The 25,670-nt window shown below is 38.9% G+C and overlaps 2 protein-coding genes and 1 long non-coding RNA gene across 8 annotated transcripts; 2 read left to right on the top strand and 1 right to left on the bottom strand.

Moving 5' to 3' along the window:
• The first annotated feature begins 1,044 nt into the window (after positions 1 to 1,044).
• Positions 1,045 to 8,882, top strand: LOC146517584 (N-acetyllactosaminide beta-1,3-N-acetylglucosaminyltransferase 2-like). Of its 2 annotated transcripts, none has more exons than XM_085163493.1 (2): positions 1,045 to 1,104; positions 4,569 to 8,882. In XM_085163493.1, exon 2 carries the CDS (start codon positions 4,569 to 4,571, stop codon positions 5,790 to 5,792), a length of 1,224 nt encoding a protein of 407 aa, XP_085019619.1. In that variant the 5' UTR covers positions 1,045 to 1,104; the 3' UTR covers positions 5,793 to 8,882. The 2 variants fall into 2 exon arrangements, with proteins under 2 accessions (XP_085019619.1, XP_085019618.1); XM_085163492.1 differs by lacking the exon at positions 1,045 to 1,104 and adding an exon at positions 1,113 to 1,537.
• Positions 8,883 to 8,994: 112 nt separating this feature from the next.
• On the top strand, positions 8,995 to 18,724 carry LOC146517585 (uncharacterized). Of its 5 annotated transcripts, XM_085163491.1 has the most exons (12): positions 8,995 to 9,182; positions 9,261 to 9,291; positions 9,732 to 10,315; positions 11,247 to 11,340; positions 11,422 to 11,471; positions 11,550 to 11,589; positions 12,603 to 12,644; positions 16,205 to 16,305; positions 16,467 to 16,528; positions 17,636 to 17,802; positions 17,975 to 18,130; positions 18,235 to 18,724. In XM_085163491.1, the coding sequence occupies exons 1-12, from the start codon at positions 9,108 to 9,110 to the stop codon at positions 18,615 to 18,617; spliced, it is 1,785 nt and encodes a 594-aa protein (XP_085019617.1). In that variant the 5' UTR covers positions 8,995 to 9,107; the 3' UTR covers positions 18,618 to 18,724. The 5 variants fall into 5 exon arrangements, with proteins under 5 accessions (XP_085019617.1, XP_085019613.1, XP_085019614.1 ...); XM_085163487.1 differs by having other exon boundaries at positions 11,247 to 11,471; XM_085163488.1 differs by having other exon boundaries at positions 11,422 to 11,589.
• On the bottom strand, positions 15,171 to 20,971 carry LOC146517586 (uncharacterized). Its single transcript, XR_014874646.1, has 2 exons — positions 20,554 to 20,971; positions 15,171 to 17,842 (listed from the first exon to the last, which is right to left on the bottom strand). It is a non-coding gene; the product is annotated as an uncharacterized LOC146517586 (long non-coding RNA).
• Between the last annotated feature and the right edge of the window lie 4,699 nt (positions 20,972 to 25,670).

Here is a 25,670-nt window from a genome sequence, read left to right on the forward strand (position 1 = left end):
AATAAAAGAAGTTTAGGTTACTTTAAGGCAGTGGTAATAAACTACAGCCCCGTACATTCTTGGTGTTTCATTAACTCTTAAGAGGAAAAAAACCTTCAGAATCTCAGTGCTTGATTTCCAGTGGCACATCAAAACTGTAATACAATAATTCAAATCTTAATGCAGGGATAAGGAGAAAAGACTTCGTTTCATTTGGTGTATTTAAAATAACGTCATGCTGCAATTCAACCTTTGGTACAGTACTTAATATAGTTTCATACATATTTAAATGTAAACCTGGAGACCTTACATCTTTAAAGATGGTTAATACATGTAACATTAAATCATTATACTTTTCTGACGTCTTTTGACCTTTCATTTAGTCCTAAACAGTGTTATTGACATTATACTACTGTTGCTGCTGCACCTCATGTAGTTCTGTAGGATGGATCTGAGACAGCATAAAAGAAGTCTTAACTTGATTCTCCATCTTGCATCAGTCCTTACTCTTCAGATGTAATTATTGTGTTTTTAACTGCAGTAACACCAAAAAGCTAGCATTCACATTTTCACAGCAACCATCTCTAGACAATCCATAGTTTGGAGAAAGGCTAGTAAGACTACTAAAAGTCCAACTTAGTATGTTTAAAAAAAAAAAAACATGAAGTGGCCTGGAGAATGATTTTTACCAAGTGGTTATTATCCTGATAATAAATGTGAACTGGTGAAATAGTCTGGTTTTTTGACTGACATGACATTATAACAGTATAAAGTCGCTTTGAAGCAATTCATACTGTATATAGTATTTTGGAAGATTCTTTCTAAAATGTCTCGAGGATCCCTAAACCAAAGATAGAGATGGCCAAAGCAAAGATTTGGACCAAAACAAATGAAAAAATTCACTTATTAAAAACTTTCACGTTGATCTTGCAAGTTGGTTCATTCATATATATATATATATATATATATATATATATATATATATATATATATATATATATATATATATATATATATATATATATATATATATATATATATATATATATATTTAGGTCTGTTTTGCCAGACTTGGGCTCAGAACAGCAACCAACAACCAGTGGTGAATCAAATCTTTTGTCGAGGGTAAGCACGGCCTAAACCTGTATGATTTTTGATTTGCATACACTTTTGTTTCCATCAACATTTCCCAAATGCAAATTTCTCTCATATTCCCGGCACTGAAACATTTTAAGTACTAACTGAACTGCCGGATAGTCTGTTGAGCCTGGGGACCCGAAGCCTCTATCCAGCCTCTTGAGCACGCTCTTGAAATTAGGGAGGAGTCACTACCCGCAACACACAGGAAGGACGGACGCTTCTAGTATTAGCCTTGTTGAGGATGGTACAAAGGAGATATTTGCGAGGTTTGATCATCTCTGATAATTTACGAAGCGTCCGATTCGCAGATTTTAAAGGAGATTCTGGAACGCCGAGATGTGTAAAACGCGATCCCTCCGCGGGATGAGGAAGGTGCAGGTGCCGAAGTAGTAGCCTGATGATAGAGCGAATCTGAAAGGTATGTGTGTTACTAATTTAAATAGCTGCCAGAAATTTCCAGTCTTATGCTGCATGAGAGGACAGTTGTGCGCTCTTCAAGATAATATCTGCGGTCTAAAAGTAGGAATTAAAATAAAAGTGTCGTGAACTTTTCTTTTTGTTTTCTTTTGGTTTTTGCATTTTTGTTTTTTTCGAGCAGCGATCCTATAAAACATAGGTGGACAGATGTGTTTAAAAATGTGCACATTATGGTCATTCTCAACACATCATGAATTCTAATTAAGATAATTGCATTTAATTGTTTTTAACACAAAACCAGGAGACGGCAAGGTGGTGTCAGGGAAAAATTGAGCTTGGCAGGGTCAGATGGTAGTCTGAAATGAATGCAGATATAAAGATTAAGTTGAAGAAAGAAGAATATTGCGCAGAGTTCAGGGAAGACTTGAAATAGGCTCTGGGTGGTAGGGAAAAGTTACCTGATGACTGGGAAAGTACAGCTGAATTAGCAGCTAAGAAGGTATTTATCCTTTGGACGGAGGAAAGAGCACAAACAGACTTGAATGAAGTACAGGGAAGTATTTAAAGGAAGAGTTTAGCAACAAAAAAGTGGGAAAACTATGTAAGTGGAAAGGTTATTGGGACGCTAGGCACACAGCAAAGGGAGAGGTGGCAAAGGAGAAGGCTCATACTGAGTTCGATGTGAGACTGAACACTAATGAAGAAGAAAAGGACTATTTTTGATTTTTTTAGACAGCGAGATCGGGCTGGGAAGGATGTGCAACAGGTCGGGATGTTCCAAAAAGTTGATTCTGTTCATCTGGACGCAGCGTTTTCAGTGGGAGAAGTGTTTCATCACTCATTTCATGATGATGGATTTCCTCGCCTGTATGAATGAGAATGTACCAAGACAGGTTAAAGTGATTAAGGACAGGAATGGAAATGTGCTAACAAGTAAAGCAAGTGTACTGAGAAGATGGAAGGAGTAATTTGAGGAGGAAGGGGTTGTTAAGGAGAGAGTTGATGATCAGCGAGCAGCCGTATGATTTCCCCTTTTGTTTGCTATGGTGATGGACAGACTAGACGTCCTAAAGCCATCTACAGACTACCGTCTGATGCTGCCAAGCTACAATTTTTGTAGCAGATGAGGTCAGACTCCGTAGACTCCGTAGACTGTAATGTTTACACTGCGATCTGTAGTGAGAGTAGAGAGCTGTCAGAGGTTAGGTTGGAGAGGTTGAGCTGGGAAAATGAAGCCACTAGAAGCAAGACAGAATACAAGTACCTGAATGAGATGGAAACAGGTCTGACAAGGAAGTTGTAAGGAGTAGAGCAAGTGAAGATTGATGAGGGTCAGCCATCCAAAGATCAGGACAATATTAGAAATTAATATATCAGAGGGACAACTCAGGCCAGGCATTTGAAATAAAGTTAGAGAGGCAAGTTTGACACGTACAGTGGCGTGATAGTGGATATATTGAATAAGGGACGTTAAATGTGGAGCTGCAAGGCAGGAGAAGAGGAGAGAGACCACAGAGAGCATTCATGGATGTACTGAAAGAGGACATACAGAGGACTGGTGCGGCAGAGCAGGATGCTATGAATAAGGTGAAATGGGGGCAGATGTTCCAGTAAAGGGAGCCGAAATAAATATTTCCACAAGCTTTGTTAAAAATAGCACCGATGTGTCACTTATACTTTTAAAAGTAAAATTTTAGCAAAATAAACAGCATTACAGTAAGATGAATGATTCGAATTTTTAAAGAGTCGCTTATCTTGTCCAGTTTAACGTTTATTTATTTTCAAATAAAAGCCTTTTATATATTTTATTAAAATGATCTGAAGATAGGAGCATATTGATTGCAGCCTATAATTAGTGAAATGAGGAATGCTTTAATTTTGCTCTTTGCCTATTGGTTGAGAAGCTTGTATTTAAATAATACATAAATAAAATAGGTGCTGTTGCAGCACTAAATATTGCACAATGAAAGTGGGAAGAGCAAAAAGGTTAGACGGGGCCCAATGCTGCACACCTCTACAAGATGTTAGTGAGGAGGAATGATCAGGAAAGAACAATGAGTTTTCGCATCTTTATAGACCGGACCAGCTACAAAACAGCATTTTAATCCTAAACACCAGGGAAAAGGATAGGGACTATTTTCAAATTGTTCCAATAGCTTGCAATTTATTTATTTTTTTTACCAGTATTAAAGTAATAACATCATTATCAGTCAAATTAGTAAGATCGATCTGGATTTTCACCATATTCATCAAATAAGTTTATCTTACTTGAAGGATTTTGTGAATAATTAAGCTCACACATGAACATACCCGACAGTTTGCACCCTCATTATCAGCTGTAAGCTGTAAATCAGGTTTGATTTCAAATGAACTTTAACAGACTGTGCGTTGGGTGTTTTGTTTGTTTTTTTGTTTTCCCAGTGTGATGAGCGTACACAGATGCATGCAGGTTTATTTACTACTTGAGTCTCTTATTAAAAACTCCAGCACTGAGATAACCATAAACATTGACTGTTCGATCAGTTATCTGAGTAATACATGTATATCCATATATAAGCTTTGTAAAAGTCGAAAAACACAACCTACCAAATATATACTGTAGGCGTACTACTACCAGAGAAACAGTGACATCAAGTGGTACATATGTAAATTTTATTTATGAGCAGGCAGTACACAGATTGGTGTCATGTGCACTGCTCAATTGAAAATGTGTGACTCCTGTCTGTCAAGATGAGCGGAAAAATGTTCGCAGGCCATTCCTCGAGGATTAGGAATGAAAATGGAGCTTTGTGTGCAGCCAGTCACAGCTCTAAAACAAAACCAGGGGAAATTAAGCTTGCCACTGGCCTGCTGTCACAGATTCGTTCAGTTTTACTCCTGTTAGCGCCTTCAGGCTCAACTTAATAGTCTCCATGTTTCCAAGTGCTCCTTTGTATCCTGGCTTTGTTGTAAGTTTGCCTGTAATGCAACGACACTGCAGATGTTTTTTTTCTCTATCTTTTTGAAAACAGAATATCTTTTCTCATGTCTAGATGCAGAGGGGAGGCAGCGTGGCTCTATGTCGCCATAAAATAAAGGCTTTCTGCTACATGATGATGCTTAACGTCTTCATCTGTGTCGTGATAAGCGTGTCATGGAACCTTGGACACAAGACAAGTGGCCATCACAAAGTTCACATCCCATCCAAGAGGTTTTGGAGTAAACACATACTGAATGAAACCTTCTGGAACAAGGAGCAGCAATGCTTGGATTTCATTTACAACCCCAACTTTAACTCTGTGTTCTCCAGCACGTCACGCAACACACTGCCAGATTGGCTCAATGACACTGGACCTCTGGACCCGTGTGAACCGGACTACAGAGTGCCCAGGCGTATCTTTGACTACAACTCCCTACCAAAGCAATTCCAGGACTTTCTTTTGTACATGCGTTGTAGGACATACCCTATGTTAATAAATCAGCCCCATGTTTGTAGTGAAAAACCTTTCCTACTGCTGGTTGTCAAGTCCTTGATCTCTCATTTTGAAAGGCGGCAGACCATTCGTGAAACTTGGGGACAAGCAGGAGTCTTAGCCAACCAGACTGTGGTAACAGTGTTCCTGCTAGGCAACGTCTTGTCGTCAGACCACTTCCCAGACTTGCAGGAGTTACTGAGTCATGAGGCAAAGCTTCACAAAGACATACTTCAATGGGACTACAGAGACAGCTTCTTAAACCTAACTCTGAAAGAGGTCCTCTTTCTGGAGTGGTTTACCAAACACTGTCCTCAAGCTCGGTTTGTTCTTAAGGGCGACGACGACGTCTTTGTGAACACCTTAAGAATTGTTAACTATCTGGAAGGCCTGCCAGAGGGTGAGTCCAAGGATTTGTTCATAGGCGATGTTATAATAAATGCTGGGCCACACAGAGACAAGAAACTTAAATACTTTATCCCAGAGAGTGTGTTTGTGGGTAACTATCCTCCCTATGCTGGCGGTGGAGGATATCTGTACTCTGGGGAGTTGGCGATACGCCTACACAATGTTTCTCAGCAAGTAGTGCTGTTTCCCATTGATGATGTATATACTGGGATGTGTCTCAAGAAGCTGGGTCTTGTTCCTGAGAAGCACAATGGCTTCAAGACATTTGACATTGAAAAGAAGTATAAAGACAATCCTTGTATCCACAGGAACTTGATGCTGGTTCACAGCCGAACTCCACAGGAGATGTTAACAATTTGGCCCTTTGTTGTCCAACCTGAGCTGGACTGCCAGTGAAAGCTTTATTAATGGCTGTTTGCAATACTGAGTTCGTCAGTCATTTTCAATCCTTCCAGTCTATATTTTTCAAATCAAAGTTCAACAGGGTTGCTACTTTTTATTTACAGGATATGTGTTGCATTTTACTGTTTAGTTTTATATGGAGCATTTTTTTTTTCTGAATCTGTAGTATTTTGTTGAAAGAGACATTTGATTGATCTGATGCATTTTTACAATTTGAGGCATTCAGTATGTTTAAAAACACAATAAACGCTTTGAGAACTAACATGAAGTAAAAATGAACATCCTGAAAATGAATGATGTTAGTACATTTTCCTGATTTAAAAAATGCATAACTATATGTTGATTTTTATACAGTACTGATATCAGCACCTGCCTACTAGGTTGAAAAGTGAATTGCTTGATTGGTAATTTATTTCAACATGTGAACAATATACAAGTACATTTAGAAAAGAAAATAAGAAAGAAAAAAAAACTATACAAATTACATACAAAAAAAACGTTCTGATTAATTTACATGTTGAAATTGCATTAGTAATAATATATAAAATCATTTCTGTTCATTTAATGGCATGTATGTCTGTTCCATTCACAGATGACTCTTTGTGAAGCTTTGCCCCCAACATTGTTTTAATCATTAAAAAATTCCAGTGTCTCTGAATTTTGTATGCTTCCTCAAGATGCAGCAAATTTATACAAAATAATGTATTTTATGTCAACAGTATAAAGGGCATAAATGAACCTCACTCGACTAAAGTTAAAACAGATGTAATCTAAAAAAAGTCCAAAGATATTAAAGATATTAAATTTGCTTCACAAGCAAGTTCCACATAGTGAGGCCTTCTCTGCATTAGCTGTCTTGACAGATCCTGAAATCCGTGGCTATCACAGTATCAGATTTCTTTGGTAGCTCAGGCCTTCTGCTTCAGGCTGTGGGGGGATTTGATGTGTCATTTGACTCTTCTTCCACAAAAAATGTATCAGATGAGAATGGTAAATGGAGTGGTTCTTATATAGCGCTTTTCTACTCATCTGAGCACTCAAAGCGCTTCACACAACTTGTACATTCACCCATATCTTTCTAAGTGCTTCATAACTAACATTCACACATTCATACTCCGATGGATGCATCGGAGAGCAATTTGGGGTTAGTATCTTGCCCAAGGATATTTGGCATGTAGACTAGGGGAAGCCAGGAATCGAACCACCAACCTTCCGATCATGGATGACCTGCTCTACCACCTGAGCTACAGCCAGAATTAAATCTAGCTTTCAACATGAGTGACAGAGAACACTAAAGATTCAGAAAGAAATGCTGCATATAATATAAACAGTAAAATGCAACACATATGCTGTAAATAAAATACAAGAGTAATGTGCTGTTTTGTCACTGATCCAGGTGACTTGTTTTAGCTTGAGTTATTTTTATTTTACCGCTCTGTGTGCTCTTGGTGTTGCTCTTTATTTCTAACACAACTTCTAACAGCTTTGTATTTGAACTCTGAAACTTTGATACATTTAATCAGTAAATGTTACTCAGTGTGTTCAGGTCTGATACTCTTCTGTAGCCTAATAAAGAAGACATTTTGTTTGTAGTCAGATGAAAGTGAAATAAATGTTATTGATTGGAAATCATTGATCATAAATCATCTACAAATGCAACTATTCAATTTTCTAATCTATGTTTTATTAGCTGCATTAAAACAATGTTAAAGAGACTTGGCAAACAGACCAAACCTTTATACAGTTTGTGCAATTGAATACATGCATTACACATGACACACCGTTTGCACTGCTGTAATTTCACAACTGGGCTTCATTTAGTGACGTGAGTAAAGTGAGGTTAAACAGATTGTATATACAGATACCTTCAGCAGAGAATCTATAAAAGACAAAAAACATTCTTTAAATAAAAGTATTATTGATCATGTGATGCTTCCCGCCAAATTTAAACTGAAATTCAGAACTTAACCTGGAACTTGGTGTAAGTTATGCGGTAAGTATATGTTACCATGGTGATTTATGCAGGCAAAAAGAAAGCCACCTTCATGACAAAGAAGCTCAACATAGCTCACTACTTTGTTAATATTTGTTGTTTAATGGATGTGTTTGCTGGTAAACAGTCCAGCTGTTATTTCTGTTTTCATCCCACTTTTATTTGGTCAAATCCAAATCTTCACCACTTGCTAATAAAATGAACAAAAGCAGGTAACTCAATAAGGTAATAGAGCTTGAGCATCAAACTGTGGCTGAACGTTTGCACAATGTATATAACATTTAGAGCTACATTTTTAGATTTGCAGATGGCGCTACATTTAGTAGATGAAATAATAGATCAGACAATGTCTGAATATCACTGCTATTACTCCAATATAACAGCCGTGCCACAAAAAAAGAAACAAAAAACATGATTATCATGCGCATGTTTGCTTTTACATTTTCTTCTTAATACACATTTTCACTTTTCACACATCTGAAGGCTCTTATAATTCAAAGCATCATAAAAACATGGATAGAAGCACCAGGAAAAATATAAGCAGGAGTCTTATTTTTAATATCACTGCTTTTCAGCCTTAACTGACATGACCAAGTTAAAGAAATGAAATAAAAGTTAAAGTGATCCGACACTGGGTGTTGCTGTGACAGAAACATGACACATATTTTCACAGACTTCCATAATTCAATTTATGAAATATTATTTTAACTGTTTTTCTTGCTTATTTGTATGTGTGTATTTGAATAAGCAGTAAAGTGAGTTTGGCTCATATGCAACAATTTTCCATGGTTGACTGAATAAGGATTAAGTTTTGTTGACATTGTTTTAGCCATTACTCCCACCCATCTGCTCCTCACTCTCAATAAATGAAAACTGTCTCTTGTTATTGTGTGTTGTTGTGGTAAATTTTAAACTAATCTGTATTTGAATGTCCGACAATAAAGTGTTCTAATCTCATAAATTATAACATGTGATTTTTGGTATTATTTTTTTGCCTGGAAAAAATTAAAATAAATAGTTTATGAAACTCAAACACAGCAAACATCTGTAGCAGATAAAACCTAAACCCCTAAATAAAATAGGTGCAGTGTCTTCAGCTTTGTCTTTAAAGCAGAAAGCGCCAGCCCAATAATAAATATTACACTGCCCTCTGCTGGATAAAATGGATATTACTAGCCAGTAAAAGGAAACTTAATCAACTAACTGATGCAATTCACCTGCAGAGACAGGAAAGGAAATAGCTGTTGAACTGAATCTGAGAGGATCAGATTGACTTTGTTGCTTCCCAAATTTCAGTAATTTAACTGCATACGAAAATGAAACAAACAGCCGTCATAAACTTCAAGTGTGTGCTGCTCATATTTTTGTTGACATTTGACTGTAATGCACAGGTAAGTTATTGTGCTTCACTGATAACCTCTTTCGGATTTGTGTTAACAGTTTAATTGTGTATTTCTTTCTGTCTTTAGGTGAATGAAGAAGATATTGAGCAGCCTCCAGGTGAGTCTGCAAATGTTTAACTTGTTTATATGTTATTTTGTAAGTCTAAATGTTTCAGCCTGTGCTAACAAACTGATTTTAGTTTCATAAAACCTGATCACCAACACACATGCAAACTTTCTTATGAAATCTGACCATTATATTTGAGCTAATTGGATTCTAAATAAACTGTACCTCATTTTGGTAGTTTGACATCGCCCATATGGATTTATGGGAGAGCCTTTCCTTATACAGGTTAATATTTGATTGTTTTTATTCAGTGTGAAAGTGAATTATGTTGGTATATTTTCCTGATTTTAAAATATGCATAACTATATGTTGATTATATACAGTACTGAAATCAGCACCTGCCAACTAGGTTGAAAAGTGAATTGCATTAGTAATAATATATAAAACCATTTCGGTTCATTTAATGACATGTCTGTCTATTCCGTTCACAGAAGACTCTGGAGCTGAAAACACTTTCTTTGCTTTGCGGAGTTGTCACCGGTTGCTATACAGTGACAGTGGTGAGTTTTTCTCGCCGGACTACCTATGCTCCAATCCTCCCCTGTGGTGCAACTGGACAATCCAGGTGGATCCGAGTAAAAGGATTCATCTCTACCTGGAGGATTTGACCCCTGATGACATCTGTAACCTCAAACAGGACCAAATCCACATTGACGAGCCAGTTGGAGATTTAGCGGGACACAAAGTCTTACAGAAGTGCTGGCAAGAGGCCAAATACACCTCCTCCTCCAATATTCTGTATGTAGTGCTACTGATTAGTGGCTGGCCCAACCCCCTGTACAGGGGCTTTTATGGTCGCTACCAGGCATTTGGATCGCCAGTCATTTATAACCCAGGGGAAGGCTTTACAGAGACAAGCAATGAGTCAGAGACATCTCCTGGGCTGATGGACTTCACTGAATCTGGACCAGGTACAAAGAGGGAACAGATGAGGTATGGTTATGATGAGGAACAATTAGCAAGGATGACTGAGCTACCCACGGAGCCCAAGATGCCTGCAGACACAAACACTTGGGTGAGTGGACACAGTGTTAGTCTTAGACGCCTTACACTGCCTGGCAATATTTCTAACACTGGCAAAAGCTGCATATTCACTATTAAATTTAAGAATGGATAAAAAGTGTCAATGTTAACGCATCATCACAATTAACGCAATTAAAAGTTTTAACCCATATGGAGCACAGACTGGACAAACTGCCCAAAATGCGTTGACAGAGACATTTCAGAAATTCAGAAATTCTGAGCTCCAGATGGTTTAATTGCCTTAAAAATTGTAATCTTGTAAATTGTGATGATGGATTAATTGGCGTCAATGTTGACAGCCCTAGTAAAATTACTGTCTAATGTTAAAGATTTCACTCACTGATTAAAAACATGTAGAAAAAAGTTTAGCAACTTCTTTCAGTTCCTCTGCAGTGTAAATCATTTAGGCTTTTTTCTGCACTTTGTTTTGATTTTCTCTTTAATAAATTAACTTTCTAAAATATTTTTCTTTTAAATGTCACATTTTATGTCATATTTCATACATTAAGTGAGGTCACGCCATTACTGTGTGAGTTAGCATTAAAAAAAAATCAAGGCTACATAGTTTTCTTTTATTTTCCCATCATTCATATAATCTATGTAGCTCAAGTAACAGTGACATAGCTGTTTGGTTAACTGTAATGTGACAACTGAATTTAATAAAATACTGAATTACACATAAATGTAATATGATTACAATAAGATCCAACATACATTACTTAATCATCAAATTGCCATACTGGATACTGCTCAGGAACTTAAAACATTAATGGTAATGACCCTATATGTCAAAAGGAAACCCAGAGAAGTATAAACATGATAAAGACCAGATAATCTTGCAAAAATCTGCAGTACTTGTTTTTTATTTTGCTTGTAAATTCCAGAAAACATTGTAAAACTCTCCGTCGTCTGTCCTTCTTCAGGTGGATAAAAACAACCCTCTGTCCTTGGCTGGGAACTACACGACCATGCCAACTGCACCAGTGTCCACCCAAAGGACCTTCAGATCAGGGAGAGGTATCACTCGCACCCAACTGGAAGTCACCACTGACACTACAACAGCAAAACAAATGAATGAGGAGGAATCTACTGTTGCAGAGGATGAGACCACATCTCTGAGCTGGACAGTGAAGGAGAACATAACAGAGGTCAGTCAGACCTCAGTCCAGCTTTCTCCATCCTCTGACAGACAAGAAATACAGCACACTGATCAGACTCATCCTCAGCCTAACGTGGTGGAGCCGCTGTCGGACCACAGAGGGAACTGTGAGTACATTTGAACACAGACACTCTCCTGGACCTTTCAGGTACTTGTCTTTTTTGGATTGACTAACTGTAATTATATCGCTTGATAAAGATATGTTTAGTTCTTTGAAATGAGATCATGACCAACCAAATTTTCAATGAACATTTTCAGGTTAAACAGCTATTAAAATTTGAACTTGCTCTTTGATTTTCTAAAAGAGCTATACATGATCCATACGTGAGTAAAAATAAGTTCCACATGTTAAATGTTTTCCTGTTATAACCTTTTAATTAAGGCCCCTTCAACCCTAACACAAGAATACACTGTATCCAGAAAGTATTGCCAGTGCTTCACTTGTTCAACATTTTGTGACGTTATAGCCAAAATGGGATTGATTCATTTTCACCTCAAAACTCTACACACACCACAAAACAATACAATGACAAAGTGAAAAACTTGAAATTTTTACACTTTAATAAAAAAAAAGAAAAACAAAAATAGAACATGTAGATAAATATTTATAGCCTTTGTAATGACACTCAGAGGTGAGGTCAGTTCACCTGTGGTAAATTTAGTTGATTGTACTTGTACTCTGAAAAGAAACTATATAGTTGATTTTATACTTTCATGCTTTTTTTTCCTCTTATTTCTAAAATTTATTTTGCCATGTTTTATTATACTGTATTGCTGTTATTGTTTGTGCTATTGTAAGGTGACCTTGAGGGTCTTAAAGGCGCCTATAAATAAAATTTATTATTATTATTATTATTATTATTATTACAGTGCATGTGAAAGAATATGTCAAAATGTGGAATAAGTGATGCACTCTAGATACTTTTGGATGTACTATAAAGAAATGTTTTTTTTGCCAAACAAAAGCACACAAATAATCTATATGGTCGAGTGGTATTGAATTATGTTAAGTGTAGATAAGCACTGGATTACACAACTGGTTCATTCGTGGGAAGTCGGAGAGGGGTTTTGTTTTGTGTTTTTATTGTGTCGTTTTTGTTTTGTTTTTTGTCCCTCATAGCAAACATGAAAAATGACTCAGAAATTCAACATTTTCCTGGTGGTGAGTATCGAACAAGAATGTCTTATTTATTTATTTTCTGAAGTGTGGGTTCTCTTTTTATCTGGCTAAATTGCCATTGTACCTTATGCTGAACACACAGTCTGGTCATGAGCAGGATTTTAAAAATGTTTTATAGATAGATTTACTCATTAAAAAAATGAGTAAAATGCATTTTTTACTCATTTTTTTTTTGAAGGATAGACCACCTGCAGGTGGTCTGTTCTTCAAGCTAGGGACCTCTACCAGAGGCCTGCGAGCTTGAGGGTCCTGTGCAGTATCTTTGCTATTTATATGACTGCGCTGTTCTGAAAAGAGTTCTCAGATGTTATTCCTCAGATCTGCTGGAGCGAATCACTTAGCTTGGGAGTCACTGCACCAAGTGCACCGATTACCACTGGGACCACTGTTACTTTCATCCTCCAGATCTTCTCGAGCTCTTCTTTGAGCCCTTGGTACCTTTCATGTTCCTTCTTCCTGATGTTGCTGTCATTTGGTATTGCTACATCTATAACTACGGTCATCTTCTTCTGCTTGTCCACCACTACTATGCCCAGTTCGTTAGCCATCACCAGCTTTTTTTTATATAAGTCCCACAGGATGTTGGCTCACTCATTCTTGACCACCCTAGGGGCTTCTCCTATTTTGACCTTGGGACTTTCAGGTTGGCACAGATGTTCCTGTATACTATGCTGGCCACTTGGTTGTGGTGCACCCTGCTGTTATGTGTTGGGGCATCTTTGCTTAGGCTGCATCTGGGATCTTGCCCAGTGTGGTAGACCCCCACCTCTCTTGTACTTAGGGCTTGTTCCTGTGCTGCCATGATTAGAGCCTGTGTGCTGTCTTTCACTCCAGCTTTGTCCTGCTTCTGGTAGGATTTCTGGATATCAGCCACTTCCTCTGTCTATACCATACAGGGGCTCGTCCTTCCATGATGCTTCTTCTCCTTGCTCCTCTTCTTTCTTTCTGCTGCCTGAGGTATTCACTAAGTACACAATTGGTTGTAGCTATTGGTTGTGCTCATGGATGTTTGTCTCAGCTTGGATGGTGGTTCTGGAATTCACCAGTCCTCAGCCTCCTTACTTTGACTTGTTGTACAGTCTCTGTGTGTGTCCACATATATAAACTACCACTCCAACGTTTGGACACCTTCTCATTTAATGTTTTTTCTTTATTTTCATGACTATTTACATTGTACATTCTCACTGAAGGCATCGAAATTATGAATGAACACATGTAATTTTGTAGTAGATAAAAGTATGAAATGACTCATAACATGCTTTATACTTTAGAGTCTTCAAAATAGCCAACCTTTGCTTTGATTACTGCTTTGCACACTCTTGGCATTCTCTCGATGAGCTTCATGAGGTTGTCACCTGAGCTGGTTTTCCAACAGTCTTGAAGGAGTTCCCAGAGATGCTGAACACTTGTTGGCCCTTTTGCCTTCACTCTGCACTCAATCTCAGTTTTTTAGGTCAGGTGACAGTGGAGGCCAGGACATCTGGCGCAGCACTCCATCACTGTCCTTCTTGGTCAAATAGCTCTTACACATCCTGGAGGTGTGTTTGGGGTCATTGTCCTGTTGAAAAATACATGGTGGTCCAACTAAATGCAAACCAGATGAGATGGCAGGATGCTGTGGTAACCATGCTGGTTCTGTGTGCCTTTTAATTTTGAATAAATGCCCAACAATGTCCACTACTTGTGTTTGTTGGCACAAACAAATCTCTTCTGCTTGTTGGTCTTCCTTAGTTGTGGTTTCTTAGCAGCTATTTGACCATAAAGGCCTGATTCACACAGTCTCCTCTGAACAGTTGATGTAGAGATGTGTCTGCGACTGGAACTCTGTGTGGCATTTATTTGGGCTTAATCGCTGTTAACTTCAGATTTCTGAGGTTGGTGACTCGGATGAATAGTTGACTCTTGGTCTTTCTTTCCTGGGGCATCCTCATCCAGTTTCATCATAGTGCTTGATGGTTTTTGAGACTGCACTTGGCAACACAGTCAAAGTTTTAGCAATTTTCCAGACTGACTGACCTTCAGTTCTTAAAGTCATGATGGACTGTCATTTCTCTTTATTTAGCTGATTGGTTCTTGGCATGATATAATTTCTAATAGTTGTCAAATAGGGCTGTCAGCTTTGTACCAACCTGACTTCTGCAAAACACAACTGATCATCCCAACTCCATTAAGAAGGTATGAAATTCCACAAATGAACCCTGACAGGTGATTACATCCTGAAGGTCATTGAGAGAAGGCCAAGGAATTGCAGTGCTGTCAAGAAAGCAAAGGGTGGCTACTTTCAGGAATCTAAAATATAAAGTACCGTAATTGTCGGGCTATAAGCCGCTACTTTTTGCACAAGCTTTGAACCCTGCGGCTTTTAGTCAGGTGCGGCTTTTCTATGGATTGTCCATGATTTTTGTGATATCATAAGACGATTTGTTTTGTTTGTTCCGCTGTTCTCCGGCACTACGTTGCCTGGCGGAAGGAGTGGTATGTTGGTCACATGTCCGTCCGCCAGGCAACGTAGTGCCGTACGAAGTAGCGCGAAAAACAAACTTCAAAGTAGCGCTACACGTTCAGCGGGAGGCCTGGATGATGAGCGGCGATAAACTTGCGAAAAGAAAGTTATGCCCAACTCCACCAGTGGATTCTGACAACGTGGAAAAGTGTGAAAACATCCATGATCACCAACGGATTTCGAAGGGCTGGACTGCTGCATGATGGAGAGGAGGACACTGCCACGGCCCTTCAGAGGGTGCTCGACTCCGACACTGACAATGAGGATTTGTTTGGTTTTGAAAGTGACAACGAAGGAGAGAAGCGGAGAGTGGATGACGTAGCCATCCTGAGCCTGAGGACTTTATGGGTTTTAGTGCGCAGGAAGAAGAGAAAGATGGTGGTGAATGACTGACTTTTCTTCTTGTTAAAGCCGTGTCACTGCACCTGAGCCTAAAAGGTAGTCCGAATCTCTTTGTCTGGTGTGCTGTAGGTTATTGTTATGTACTACATTTGTTACTCGTTTATGAAGCACAGTACATGTTTCGTACTTGTAATTACCGGTACTTGTACATATACCTAAAAAGTTATGCAAATATGTACCCATAACTTGTTTTTCAAAATATTAATAAAAGGGGTGTGTCTCCAAACAGCCATCTCTTTCCTGACAATTCCCTTTGTGCATATTCTCTTACATATGATAAGTCAACATTGAAACACCTGCGGCTTTTAGTCAGGTGCGGCTAATGTATGTACAAAACAGGATTTTCCCCTGATTTTAGCTTGTGCGGCTAATATTCAGGTGCGCTTTGTAGTCCGGGAAATACGGTATATTTAGAGGGTTTTTTTTTTTTTACATACATCTTGCTTCATATATTTGATGTCTACAGTGTAGAAAGTAGTAAAATTAAAGAAAAAACATTTAATGAGAAGGTGTGTACAAACTTTGTGTATGCCTGTATGTCTAATCTGGAGATCAACTTTAATTTATTTTATCGGAGCTACCAGTGAAACTGTTATTATAATGACTTTGTTTTGGTCTTCTGAAATCTCTCTGACAGATCACCTGTTTGAAGTGGCTATAGAGATCAACTTTAGTCAGGATTTGCTGAAGTCTTGGGACAACCTGGCCAGATCACTGCTGCTTTCAGTAAAAGCTTTGGTGTGTGTGTGTGTGTGTACGTGCGTGTCATATGTAGCACGTGCATGTTTTTTGTTTTTTTGGGTGTTTTTGTAATAAATATTAAAAACAACGCTTCACTGACGCATTAAGAAATGGTGACGGCCCAGACTAAACTTTGTACATGGCTTTTGTTTCTGTAGATCAGCAAACAGCTGGAGGCTCTGCATGCACAACTGTCAGTGTCTTCCAAAAGAATAAAAAGGTTTGTAGAAAACATCCTCACAAGTCTTTCCATTAATGCTGAAGTATAAGTTTGTCTTTGAATACATTTAAAAACATTTGAATGAGACTGTCTTTTCTGAGTGAACCTATGCAGAAAAGAACTGCAACTCCACACTGAATACTTCACACGTAAATAGCATTGGTCTAATCTTGCAAAACCGACCACGACTGGATGAAAGTTTAGATGGGATCAGATGTAAAATGTAATTTGAACACTTGAGATATTTCTTCTGCTTCACTACAGTTTTGCCACTTTGTTTTGTGTCAATTGTTTTACAATTTTTATGCTCTTGTGCTGTGTTGTGTTGATTTTGAAGTTGCTGAATTTGGGTTTCTGTTTAGGGTTTTACTTTTATTGTAGTGTTTGAAGTTTTAAATTGTATTATTTAAGTCCCTGTTTAGTTTCTTTGGAGGGTACCTGTTTAGATTGCCTCATTGTTCTAGTGTTTATAAATTCTGGTTTGTATTAAACCTTGGCTCCAATTTTGATATTCTTATTTCTTATGTGTTTAACTTGATCAGTTTCCTTATTTTGGTCCTCCTCTGTCTTATCTTTCTGTTTATGCTTTTGTCCCCTAGTTATTGATTCTGTTTTCTTTAGTGCTCTGTGTAAGTTTTAGTTCCTGTCTCTGTCTTCCCATGATTGTTCTTATCTGTGTTAATTATGCTCAGTGTCTGCTATCGCCGTTTCATTGTCTGATACACTTTGTTCTGCTGTGGTTGTTGGAATTTTCATTTGCTTCACATTTTGGACATTTTGACTGTCACTCTGGGACTCCATGTCCAACTTGGGAAAAAAAGGGTGCCTTTTACTTTGTATCCAGCATATAGGAGCAGACCTTTTCCCCACCTCTCTCATTCTTTTTCCTCTTTTGCTACCATACTAAAAACAAATCCTGGAAACTCCACTTGAGAACTGTGGACTGGTGTATTTATTACATTAAACCTCACTCTGCAGCGCCTGAACTTATGTCATTGTGTAGTCTGACTGTTTTAGACTACACAATGAAGCGGGATCTATGGACCATAAAGCTGCTTTACTGTTAAGGTATATTTTACGGTACATAATTACAGGTTTTGTGCACAGGTTGCATGCAGGAGTGCTGTACATCCTCTGGCTGCAAGTTAGACAGGGACCTAGAGGCATGCATGTCCACAGGGGCATCCACTCCGCTCTCCAGGGGCTCATCGCCACTGGTATCAACTTGAAAGGAAATCTGAGAAAGGCAATCATCATGTCTGTGTCGACTGCAGGTATGGAAGTGTCCAAAATTGCTTGGTAATGTTAACAAATCTGTAAACAGGAAGGAGTCAAAAACAGTGATTACTGATAAATATATTTGATTACACTACATAGTTTTTATAGTTTTTTGCATATAATACTAAACACATTATCAGCTAAAAGTTCCGTGCATGTCTGTTTCAGATGTTAATGAGTGTGGGACCCAGCTTGTTCAATGTGACATCAATGCAGACTGTGTGAACCAGTTTGGCTCCTACTCATGCCATTGCCGGGCAGGCTTTCAGGATAACTCCCGCCTGGGATCAGGAGGAACCATCTGTGTGGACATGAAGGCTGCAGGTATGCTTGACCCATATCAGAAATCTTAGTTAGACTTGCAGATATTCTGCTTTAATTCAGCTGCTGATCTCCTGTTTTGTTTGGGGGGGTTGTTTTCCCTTCAGGTTGCAGCTCACGCCTGTCCACTGAAGCTAAAGGTGTATACGTCCTTTTCTTCCTGCTCAGCTCACTAATTCTTGCGCTGCTGGTGGTTGCCGGCATGTTCTACCATCGTCACCACCGGGGAAAATTCCTAGTTCGCTGCCACAGCAACAGCAGCTTATCCCCTTCTGACCCCAACAACAACCACCAGCATCCTGAGGAAAACTACTCCAATCCCGCTGACTCTGACCCGCCTCCCCCATCTCCACCTGCCTGGGGTCCCAGAGAGTGCTGGGGCCATGTAAAGGAGCAACGGCAAGTTGTGGATCTGCAGCTGCTGCGTTTCAATCTGCTGCACCCTCCAGACAGCTACATGGATCAGCGGGAGGGTGTGAACAGTCAATGATAATCTTAATTATATTCAGTAAAATGTCTTCATTAAATTTACTTTCTTTTTTTGTCTGCATTTTGCACTATTTGTAAATGGCACAATTAAAGTCACAATGAAAAGCATTTTTATTCCTTGTTTTGAAATTTCCATGGGGTCTTGAAAGGCCTAAGGGACATATTTACTAAGTTGTCGCAAATTATTTGCAGTGAGTGACAAAATGTTCCACATCTAGTTTTAGTTGACCTGATACCTGATACTAGTATCAAATGAGCATATTTGTCACCAAGTCTGGTAAGCAATGAAGTGCAAAACATGTCTTGAGAGAAGACTGTTGTAATAATAATAAATCTTATTTGAAAGTGCCTTTCAAGACACCAGAGGACACTTAACAATAGAATTAAACTCTAGCCTCTCGGCCTGGGGCTCGGTCACTCTGGCACAGCTGGCTGCCGGCGGAGCTCACGAGCACGTCACTGCAACCCCCCCTGGCTTCTGCTCCGCGGCTGCTGAGTGACCCCTCATCTGGGACTCTCCTCAGCTCTTTCTGGGACAGTGGCTCGGCTGCCCCTCTGTTGGTCTTCCTTGGTCTCTTGTGCTCTGAGGGCCTCTGGAGCCTGGATCTCCTCCATACCTGCTTCATGCCCTGGAGGATGAGGCTGTGGCCCCCCCACACCCTTTAGCAGATCATTACATGAAGGAACCTTTTAAATACAAGCGCGTCCATGCTCACAGGTGTACACACGGGTGATGACACACACAAACTACACCCTTTTTGGCTCCTACCTCAAAGCAAAGTGTGCTGTTGATCCTACGTGCTGCACAATAATATTCAATATTTAGTATTTACTGTTATATTCACATAGATTATCGCGATGATGTTCTTTATTATATTGCTCTTTTTTTTTTTTGCTTTTTTTTTTTTGCTTGTTTTCACTTTTTTCTTTGTCAACAGGTGATCCAGGTGATTGATATATGCATTTTTTGTCTGTTTGTTTTGTTGGTTTTTGTTTTTTGCCCTTTATCACCATCCCTCTTTCCCTCCCTCTCTTTCATTCTCCCTTTTCTTTCCCCCAGTCATGTCTGTCCTGTGTGTAGCAAGTGAAAATAAAATAAAATAAACAATAAAAGGTGAATCAAAAATACCAATACAGCAAGGCCGGGATAGTCCATTTGGTAAAGTAAATCTGTTGGGCATCTTTCTTTGCCTTTAGACAATAATTCTGATGGCAAAAGAGCCAAGCGGGGCAAAAAAAGAATAAAACACATAATATAACAATGACGACAAAGGAAAAATAAGAAGAAAGAAGCACAAAATAAAACGATAAATCCAAGTCAAAAAATGTACCGGTCAGTAGCGGCAGCCAGACGCACCAGCATTCAAGCCAGAAGTATTCACCAGCTTGAGTGAATGTGGGATTTTCATGGAAAAAGCCTATAAAACATAAAATTTAGGATACTAAAACTATAGATCAAAACAAATCGCCAATACAACTTTGATACATAAGATATTTGAGCTGACTTTTATAGTGTCAGGAGAAGATGCCTGCCTGGGACAGCTCATAGGGGAGCAGTAATATAACACATGTTTACACATGTATAAATGTATAGTGTATGTGTCTTTTAGATCCTGTAGAAGTCCATCATTAAGTGTGTGAAGAGGGCTCTCCATTTACATCAACAAATTGGGGTCTATTAAATAAGATTCAAACTATTGCAGCTGTACCTTTAATGCCTTTTGAAAGCTCTAATCGCTGTTAAAAGCCATAAGATTCTTTGTAACTGTTACCAATGCTGTTTTTGTACTGTGATGAAATCTGAATCTTGAGTGAAATTCTTTAAATAAACATTCCTCTGCAGTTAGCTGTTTTGTAACTAGTCTTTTTTTTTAGAATTGTTGGGATAAAATGAATGTCTGCATGCAGCCTGAGTCCACCAAAGCCTGGCAGCTTACCCGAACACTGTATGTCCCTCTTGGGACCCCAATGACATGTGACCAACCTCCATCAATGGACACTCCCGCCGCAGATGTCCTGTCACCCACATCTCTAACACTTCTGCCTTAGCATTGGTGTGGCCCTCTGTGGGTCAGCGCTGGCAGGACCTGGTGAGGCAGATCTGGGAGAAAGGGGTTAGTGTCCCGTAGCCAGGGCAGGGCCGTGGGGACCTGGAAATAGCCTCGTCCCACTAGCTGCCGGCTGCAACCCTCCGCCTCTTCTGGCTGTGTGGCCGTCAGCATGACCTGACAGCTGCGCCTCTCTTTCCAACGGCACAGGTAGCCAGGTAGCCTGGCATGCCTCTGCCATTGCCTGTAATGTTTCAAGGAATACCTGAGGGTCGTAGCCCGCCCCCATCCCACCCCCTACAGTGGCAGTGACGTGGTGTCAGGGGAGGTGCAGTGGGAGAGTCAGCCCGACCAGCCTCTCCAGCACTTGTTCTGGTGTCAGCCTGGTCCTGCAGCTTATCCAACTGAGCTCTCTGCATCCCATTAAAAGAACATTGAAAGGACTGTGGGGATGCGTCTACCAATACCATGCTGGTCAAGGACACTCCTACAGGACACATGCCGTACTGTGGTCGCAGCTTCAAGCTAGCCTGCATCATTGCATGTAAAGAGTGAAGTGTAGACTGTGCTGGCCCACCCAGTCCAAACCACTTTAATAGGCTTACAGCAGCTAATCCAGCACAGTGTGCTGACACATTGGGAGTCTGCTGACCTTACTCTGCTTTATTACAGGGTACTTGTTCCCTCAGTCCTTCACTGCTCAAAACAGGAAATCAGCTACAGTTTCTCTACATCTTCATTCAGGGGGAAATATTGGAACGATTTTCGTCAGGTTCGCATAAAAAATTATTCAATTTGAATGATGACAATGACATCTAAGTTGATCTCATTTTTGTTCTAACACGTTAAAACTATCAGCTTTTTAAAAAAGAAAATCTGTCTGTTAATGGGGGGGGGGGGGTAATTGTTGACTGATAATCAACTTTAACTTACAGCCTTTGACTGCATTGGAAAGCTAGTTTTCAGGAAAATCTGCAATGCATTTGTCATCTAATGCAGTCCACAATTAATTAAGTCAGCTTCCTTTTTACTTCATTGATGGTATTAAGATTTTTTCTAGATTTTTTTCCACCATTTATTCAGATCCCTGCCTCCTGTTAAAAGAAACTCCTTCTTTGTCCTTTGACTGAATGCTCCTCATGTCTATCAGGTAGATTCTCCAAGGACAGCATCACTTGGTTGCTGTCTATAAGGTAAGGAGGAGTGGTTGTTGGTGGTGGTAATAGTAGATCCACCCTCTACACTCAGCTATCTTCCTCACTTGGAAACCTGAGGTCACTCCTCCTCTATCGCTCTCCAACCAGAGAGGCATGCTGAGCATGACCTTCCAGGCAGCATCCTCCAACCTTAATCCTGTGCAACCCTCCCACACATGCACAGAATCCCAACTGTTTTTCACTGCCCTAAAACAATAATAAAGTCCTACAGTAAAAAAGCATCTCTGATTCCATTACCTTCCTGTATTGCATTTATGTCGTTTTATTGTAGTTTATTTTCAATGTGTATCTTGTTTTTCTTTGTCTCGTCTTTGATTCTGAGAAAGTTATGTCACTGAAAACATTTCAGATGACTAAAGCATTAGTTAATTTTCTTGTGGGAAGTGAAGACTGGAATCCTTATGTTACTAGTTGACAAAGTGATAAAGAAGGCATTAAGGCATTAGAAATTTAAAATGTTTCTAATTACATTTCTGACGTTCAACTTAATAGAAGAATAATGAAGGATTACTGTAATACATATTTTTTTCTTTATCATCTGGAAAGGAATTAAAACTCGTAATTGTATTAATTTGATTTGTCTATATTATTTATTTATATTGTTCACTAACCATATTTATGTTCTCAGATGTTTTAACACCTCCAGCACTTGAATGCTCTCAAGCGAACATGTCAAATTCACAGGAAATATTTTCATAGTAATGGCTATATTCATAAAGTGATATTCCTGTATTCATGGCCTACAATATTTCAATTTGAAAAGCTCTGATCTCTCTTCTTGATTCTCCATCAGATAAAAACATAATCACTTAACACAAGACAATACTCATCCATCCATCCATCCATCTGAATATATATATATATATATATATATATATATATATATATATATATATATATATATATATATATATATATATATATATGAATTGAAAAATGGAAAAACCAGTGTCAAAGTAATTAATATTTCTCATTTGAAGTACTTGATATTGTGTTTCATTTCCAGCATCTTTTATAAAGTGTATAGTGTCTATCCTGGGAGGAACACATATCTAATTAGAGAAAACAAAGAATCTAAAATATGTTGATAACAAAAAAAAACAAAAAAAAACTGCTGAATTAAAAGGTGAGCAGTGAGTGACATGGTTAACTGTCAATATCCATGGGGGTTTCTAGATATTCCTAGACATTCTCATAGATGCTAATCTGAAAGTGCTGCTGAACTCAACTTGCCTGTTTGTCCTCTGTAGAGGACCTTTCTAAACCTGAATATCTCCCATCTGCTGCATACTACAGAATTACCTCCTTTTGGTATCTACAGAGGACATTTAGGGCTTTCCAATGATACCAAATATGAAGGGTGGGGCTCTAAGGACTTTAGTGTTTTCATCAAGGAATATGGCGGCCATCGCTGCAAGCACATTTTATGGGAAGAACAAAAGTAAAAACTGTTTGTTGAGCAATTTTTGGCTATAAATGTTGTTAACATATTTTAGATAAGTCTCTTAATAACACATTAAAACATAGTATGCTTAATTCTAACTTTATTTTAGTATAGCATTGAAGTGTTTAAAAAATGTCCTCCATAGTGGACATTTGTAGTCATTTCCTCCATTTTGTTCTGTTTTTTTCAAATGACCAGAAAAGGAGTCATTTTTAGAAGCAGAAAGAAATTTATTGCAGTTTGTTGAGGGAAACTCAGATCTTGAGTTGTCTGATGAAGAAGGTACATAGGGAATAAGCCCTTCAAGAAGAAAGAAAGTAGCATCAGAGATGGTACTCAAAGTCCTCCTGAACTGGCTGTCATTAAGTGGTTGGACAAAAGCCAGTTGTCATGGCAATCAACCTCAGGACAGACGCACAAGATGGTCCAAGAAAAACAAAAGGTTTGTCCATGTGCCAATGCCACTGGCAATTGCTGAATACAATACCAACATAGGTGGCGTGGACCTATTGAGTTTCTACAGGATGGTCTCTCACACTCGGAAATGGACAGTACGTGCAGTTCTCTACTTTTCTGATCTGGCAATCACCAACGCATGGCTTCAGTATAGCAGTTACTTGCAGTTTTGGGGGAAGATACCACTAAAGTTCCCTGACTTCAAACTGCTCCTTGGTGAAGAGTTGAAGCAAATGTTTGCCATAAAAGTTCAGTTTTACATGCTTGGCCTTCCTATGTCCTCTGCGGTGGACACGTGATATCTGAAAAATAAAAACTTTTTTTTCCCAAAAAAAATATTTCAGTCTTCTGATTACCTTACAAACATTGGGGGATTTTTAAAAAAAATGATTGGATAACATTTTTTTCCTGGTAGTCAGGAGGTTAAGGACATTAGCTTTCCCTGCTAATGTGCTCAAGGAATTATTAACAACCTTTTCAAGCTCCATCTTCTCTATATCACATACATTGACCAAGATGATTAGCAAGAAGAAACTTGTCTGTTAGATGCTAAATCATTGGAGCTCATTTACTTGCTAATGTGTTTCCATATGAAGTGCGGATGGACCGCCTGTGTTACAGAGAGAGCGACAGTTTTCAATGAGGTCAAAATAATTGCAGCTTTCAGCGACAATAGTCAACTGCAGCCACAAGATGGCACAAATGTAAAGGCTGCATGGACATATTAATTGACAGGCAAGAAGCTTCATGTCAGTAGTGTCTTAAAGGAGAAAGATCTTTACTTTGGTACATTTTATGCCTATTTTTAAATGTGTCAAGGCAAGCACTACTTCCTTGCTTATCCTGAGGGAACACTACTGATACTCAAAAGCCATATTTCCATTAATTAAATACAAAAAACAATGATGCCTGAAATTTGATGACTCAAATTTCTGACTTTATGTTTTCTTTATTCGAGCAATCAAAGGTTCGAGTTAAAAAATGGCTGTCATCTCTCTTTGCTTCCTCAGGAGAGCCAAATAAACAAAAAGCCCCACACCCAGAAAGTAAATGCTTTTTTATTATGTGTGATATTATGTGTGATAAACAGGGCACCAAGGTGATTGGTCAAAACAGTTTAGAGTGGTCTTGGGTCTGATGTCGACTCAGGTTTCTTCTTCTGCAGCTTTCTGGCCACTTCTTATTTGGAGATGACCCATCTGCCGGCAACGCTTCCGTTACCATTGCAACCATCTCTTGTCCTCCAGTGTAGGGTTAAGAAGGGGGTATAGTGCATACTATGGGGTGGCTGGGGCTCAGGTGGTAGAGCAGATCAGCTACTGATCGGAAGGTCGGTGGTTCGATCCTTGGCTTCCCCAGTCTGCATGTCAAGTATCCTTGGGCAAGATAGTAACCCCAAATAGCCCTCCGATGCGTTCATCGGAGTGTGAAAGCGTGTGAATGCAGGTTAGTTTGCACTTGTGTATAGAAGTGCTTGTTTGAGTGGGTGTGAATGGGTGAATGAGGCATGTTGTATAGAGCACTTTGAGTACTCCGGGAGAGTAGAAAAGCGCTATATAAGAAATAGTCCATTTACCATATAACAGCATATTTATGACCAAGGCCAAATTCCTGTGTGGGGCCTTAGTCTTGTGTCTGTTAGTATCAGGGTGACAGTCTACTTCCAAAACTTCTCTACAATACACTGTGTGCAGTAAAAAATTAAGTCTCTTTTCCCAAGAGACATGCACAACATAACAGGTGCATGTGCATCACACCACAAACATAACTAAATTATTATGTTCCTGATCAGGAATCATCATCAGGAAGAATTATTTTTAATGATTCTACCTACAAATACACTAAGCTTGATTGTTAACTAAGTTGACTATTGCTTCAATCAGAAGCAG

The sequence above is a fragment of the Neolamprologus multifasciatus genome, chromosome 6 (assembly GCF_963576455.1).
Source record: "Neolamprologus multifasciatus chromosome 6, fNeoMul1.2, whole genome shotgun sequence".
Lineage (NCBI taxonomy): Eukaryota > Metazoa > Chordata > Actinopteri > Cichliformes > Cichlidae > Neolamprologus > Neolamprologus multifasciatus.

What these genes read in the sequence shown, in the direction of transcription:
- LOC146517584 (XM_085163493.1), top strand. Translation starts at nt 4,569, where the DNA reads ATGCAGAGGGGAGGCAGCGTGGCTCTATGTCGCCATAAAATAAAGGCT.
- LOC146517585 (XM_085163485.1), top strand. Translation starts at nt 9,108, where the DNA reads ATGAAACAAACAGCCGTCATAAACTTCAAGTGTGTGCTGCTCATATTT. An exon ending in CATTTGACTGTAATGCACAG is followed by an intron (nt 9,183 to 9,260) that starts GTAAGTTATTGT and finishes TTCTGTCTTTAG; the next exon opens with GTGAATGAAGAAGATATTGA. An exon ending in TGTGGACATGAAGGCTGCAG is followed by an intron (nt 18,131 to 18,234) that starts GTATGCTTGACC and finishes TTTTCCCTTCAG; the next exon opens with GTTGCAGCTCACGCCTGTCC.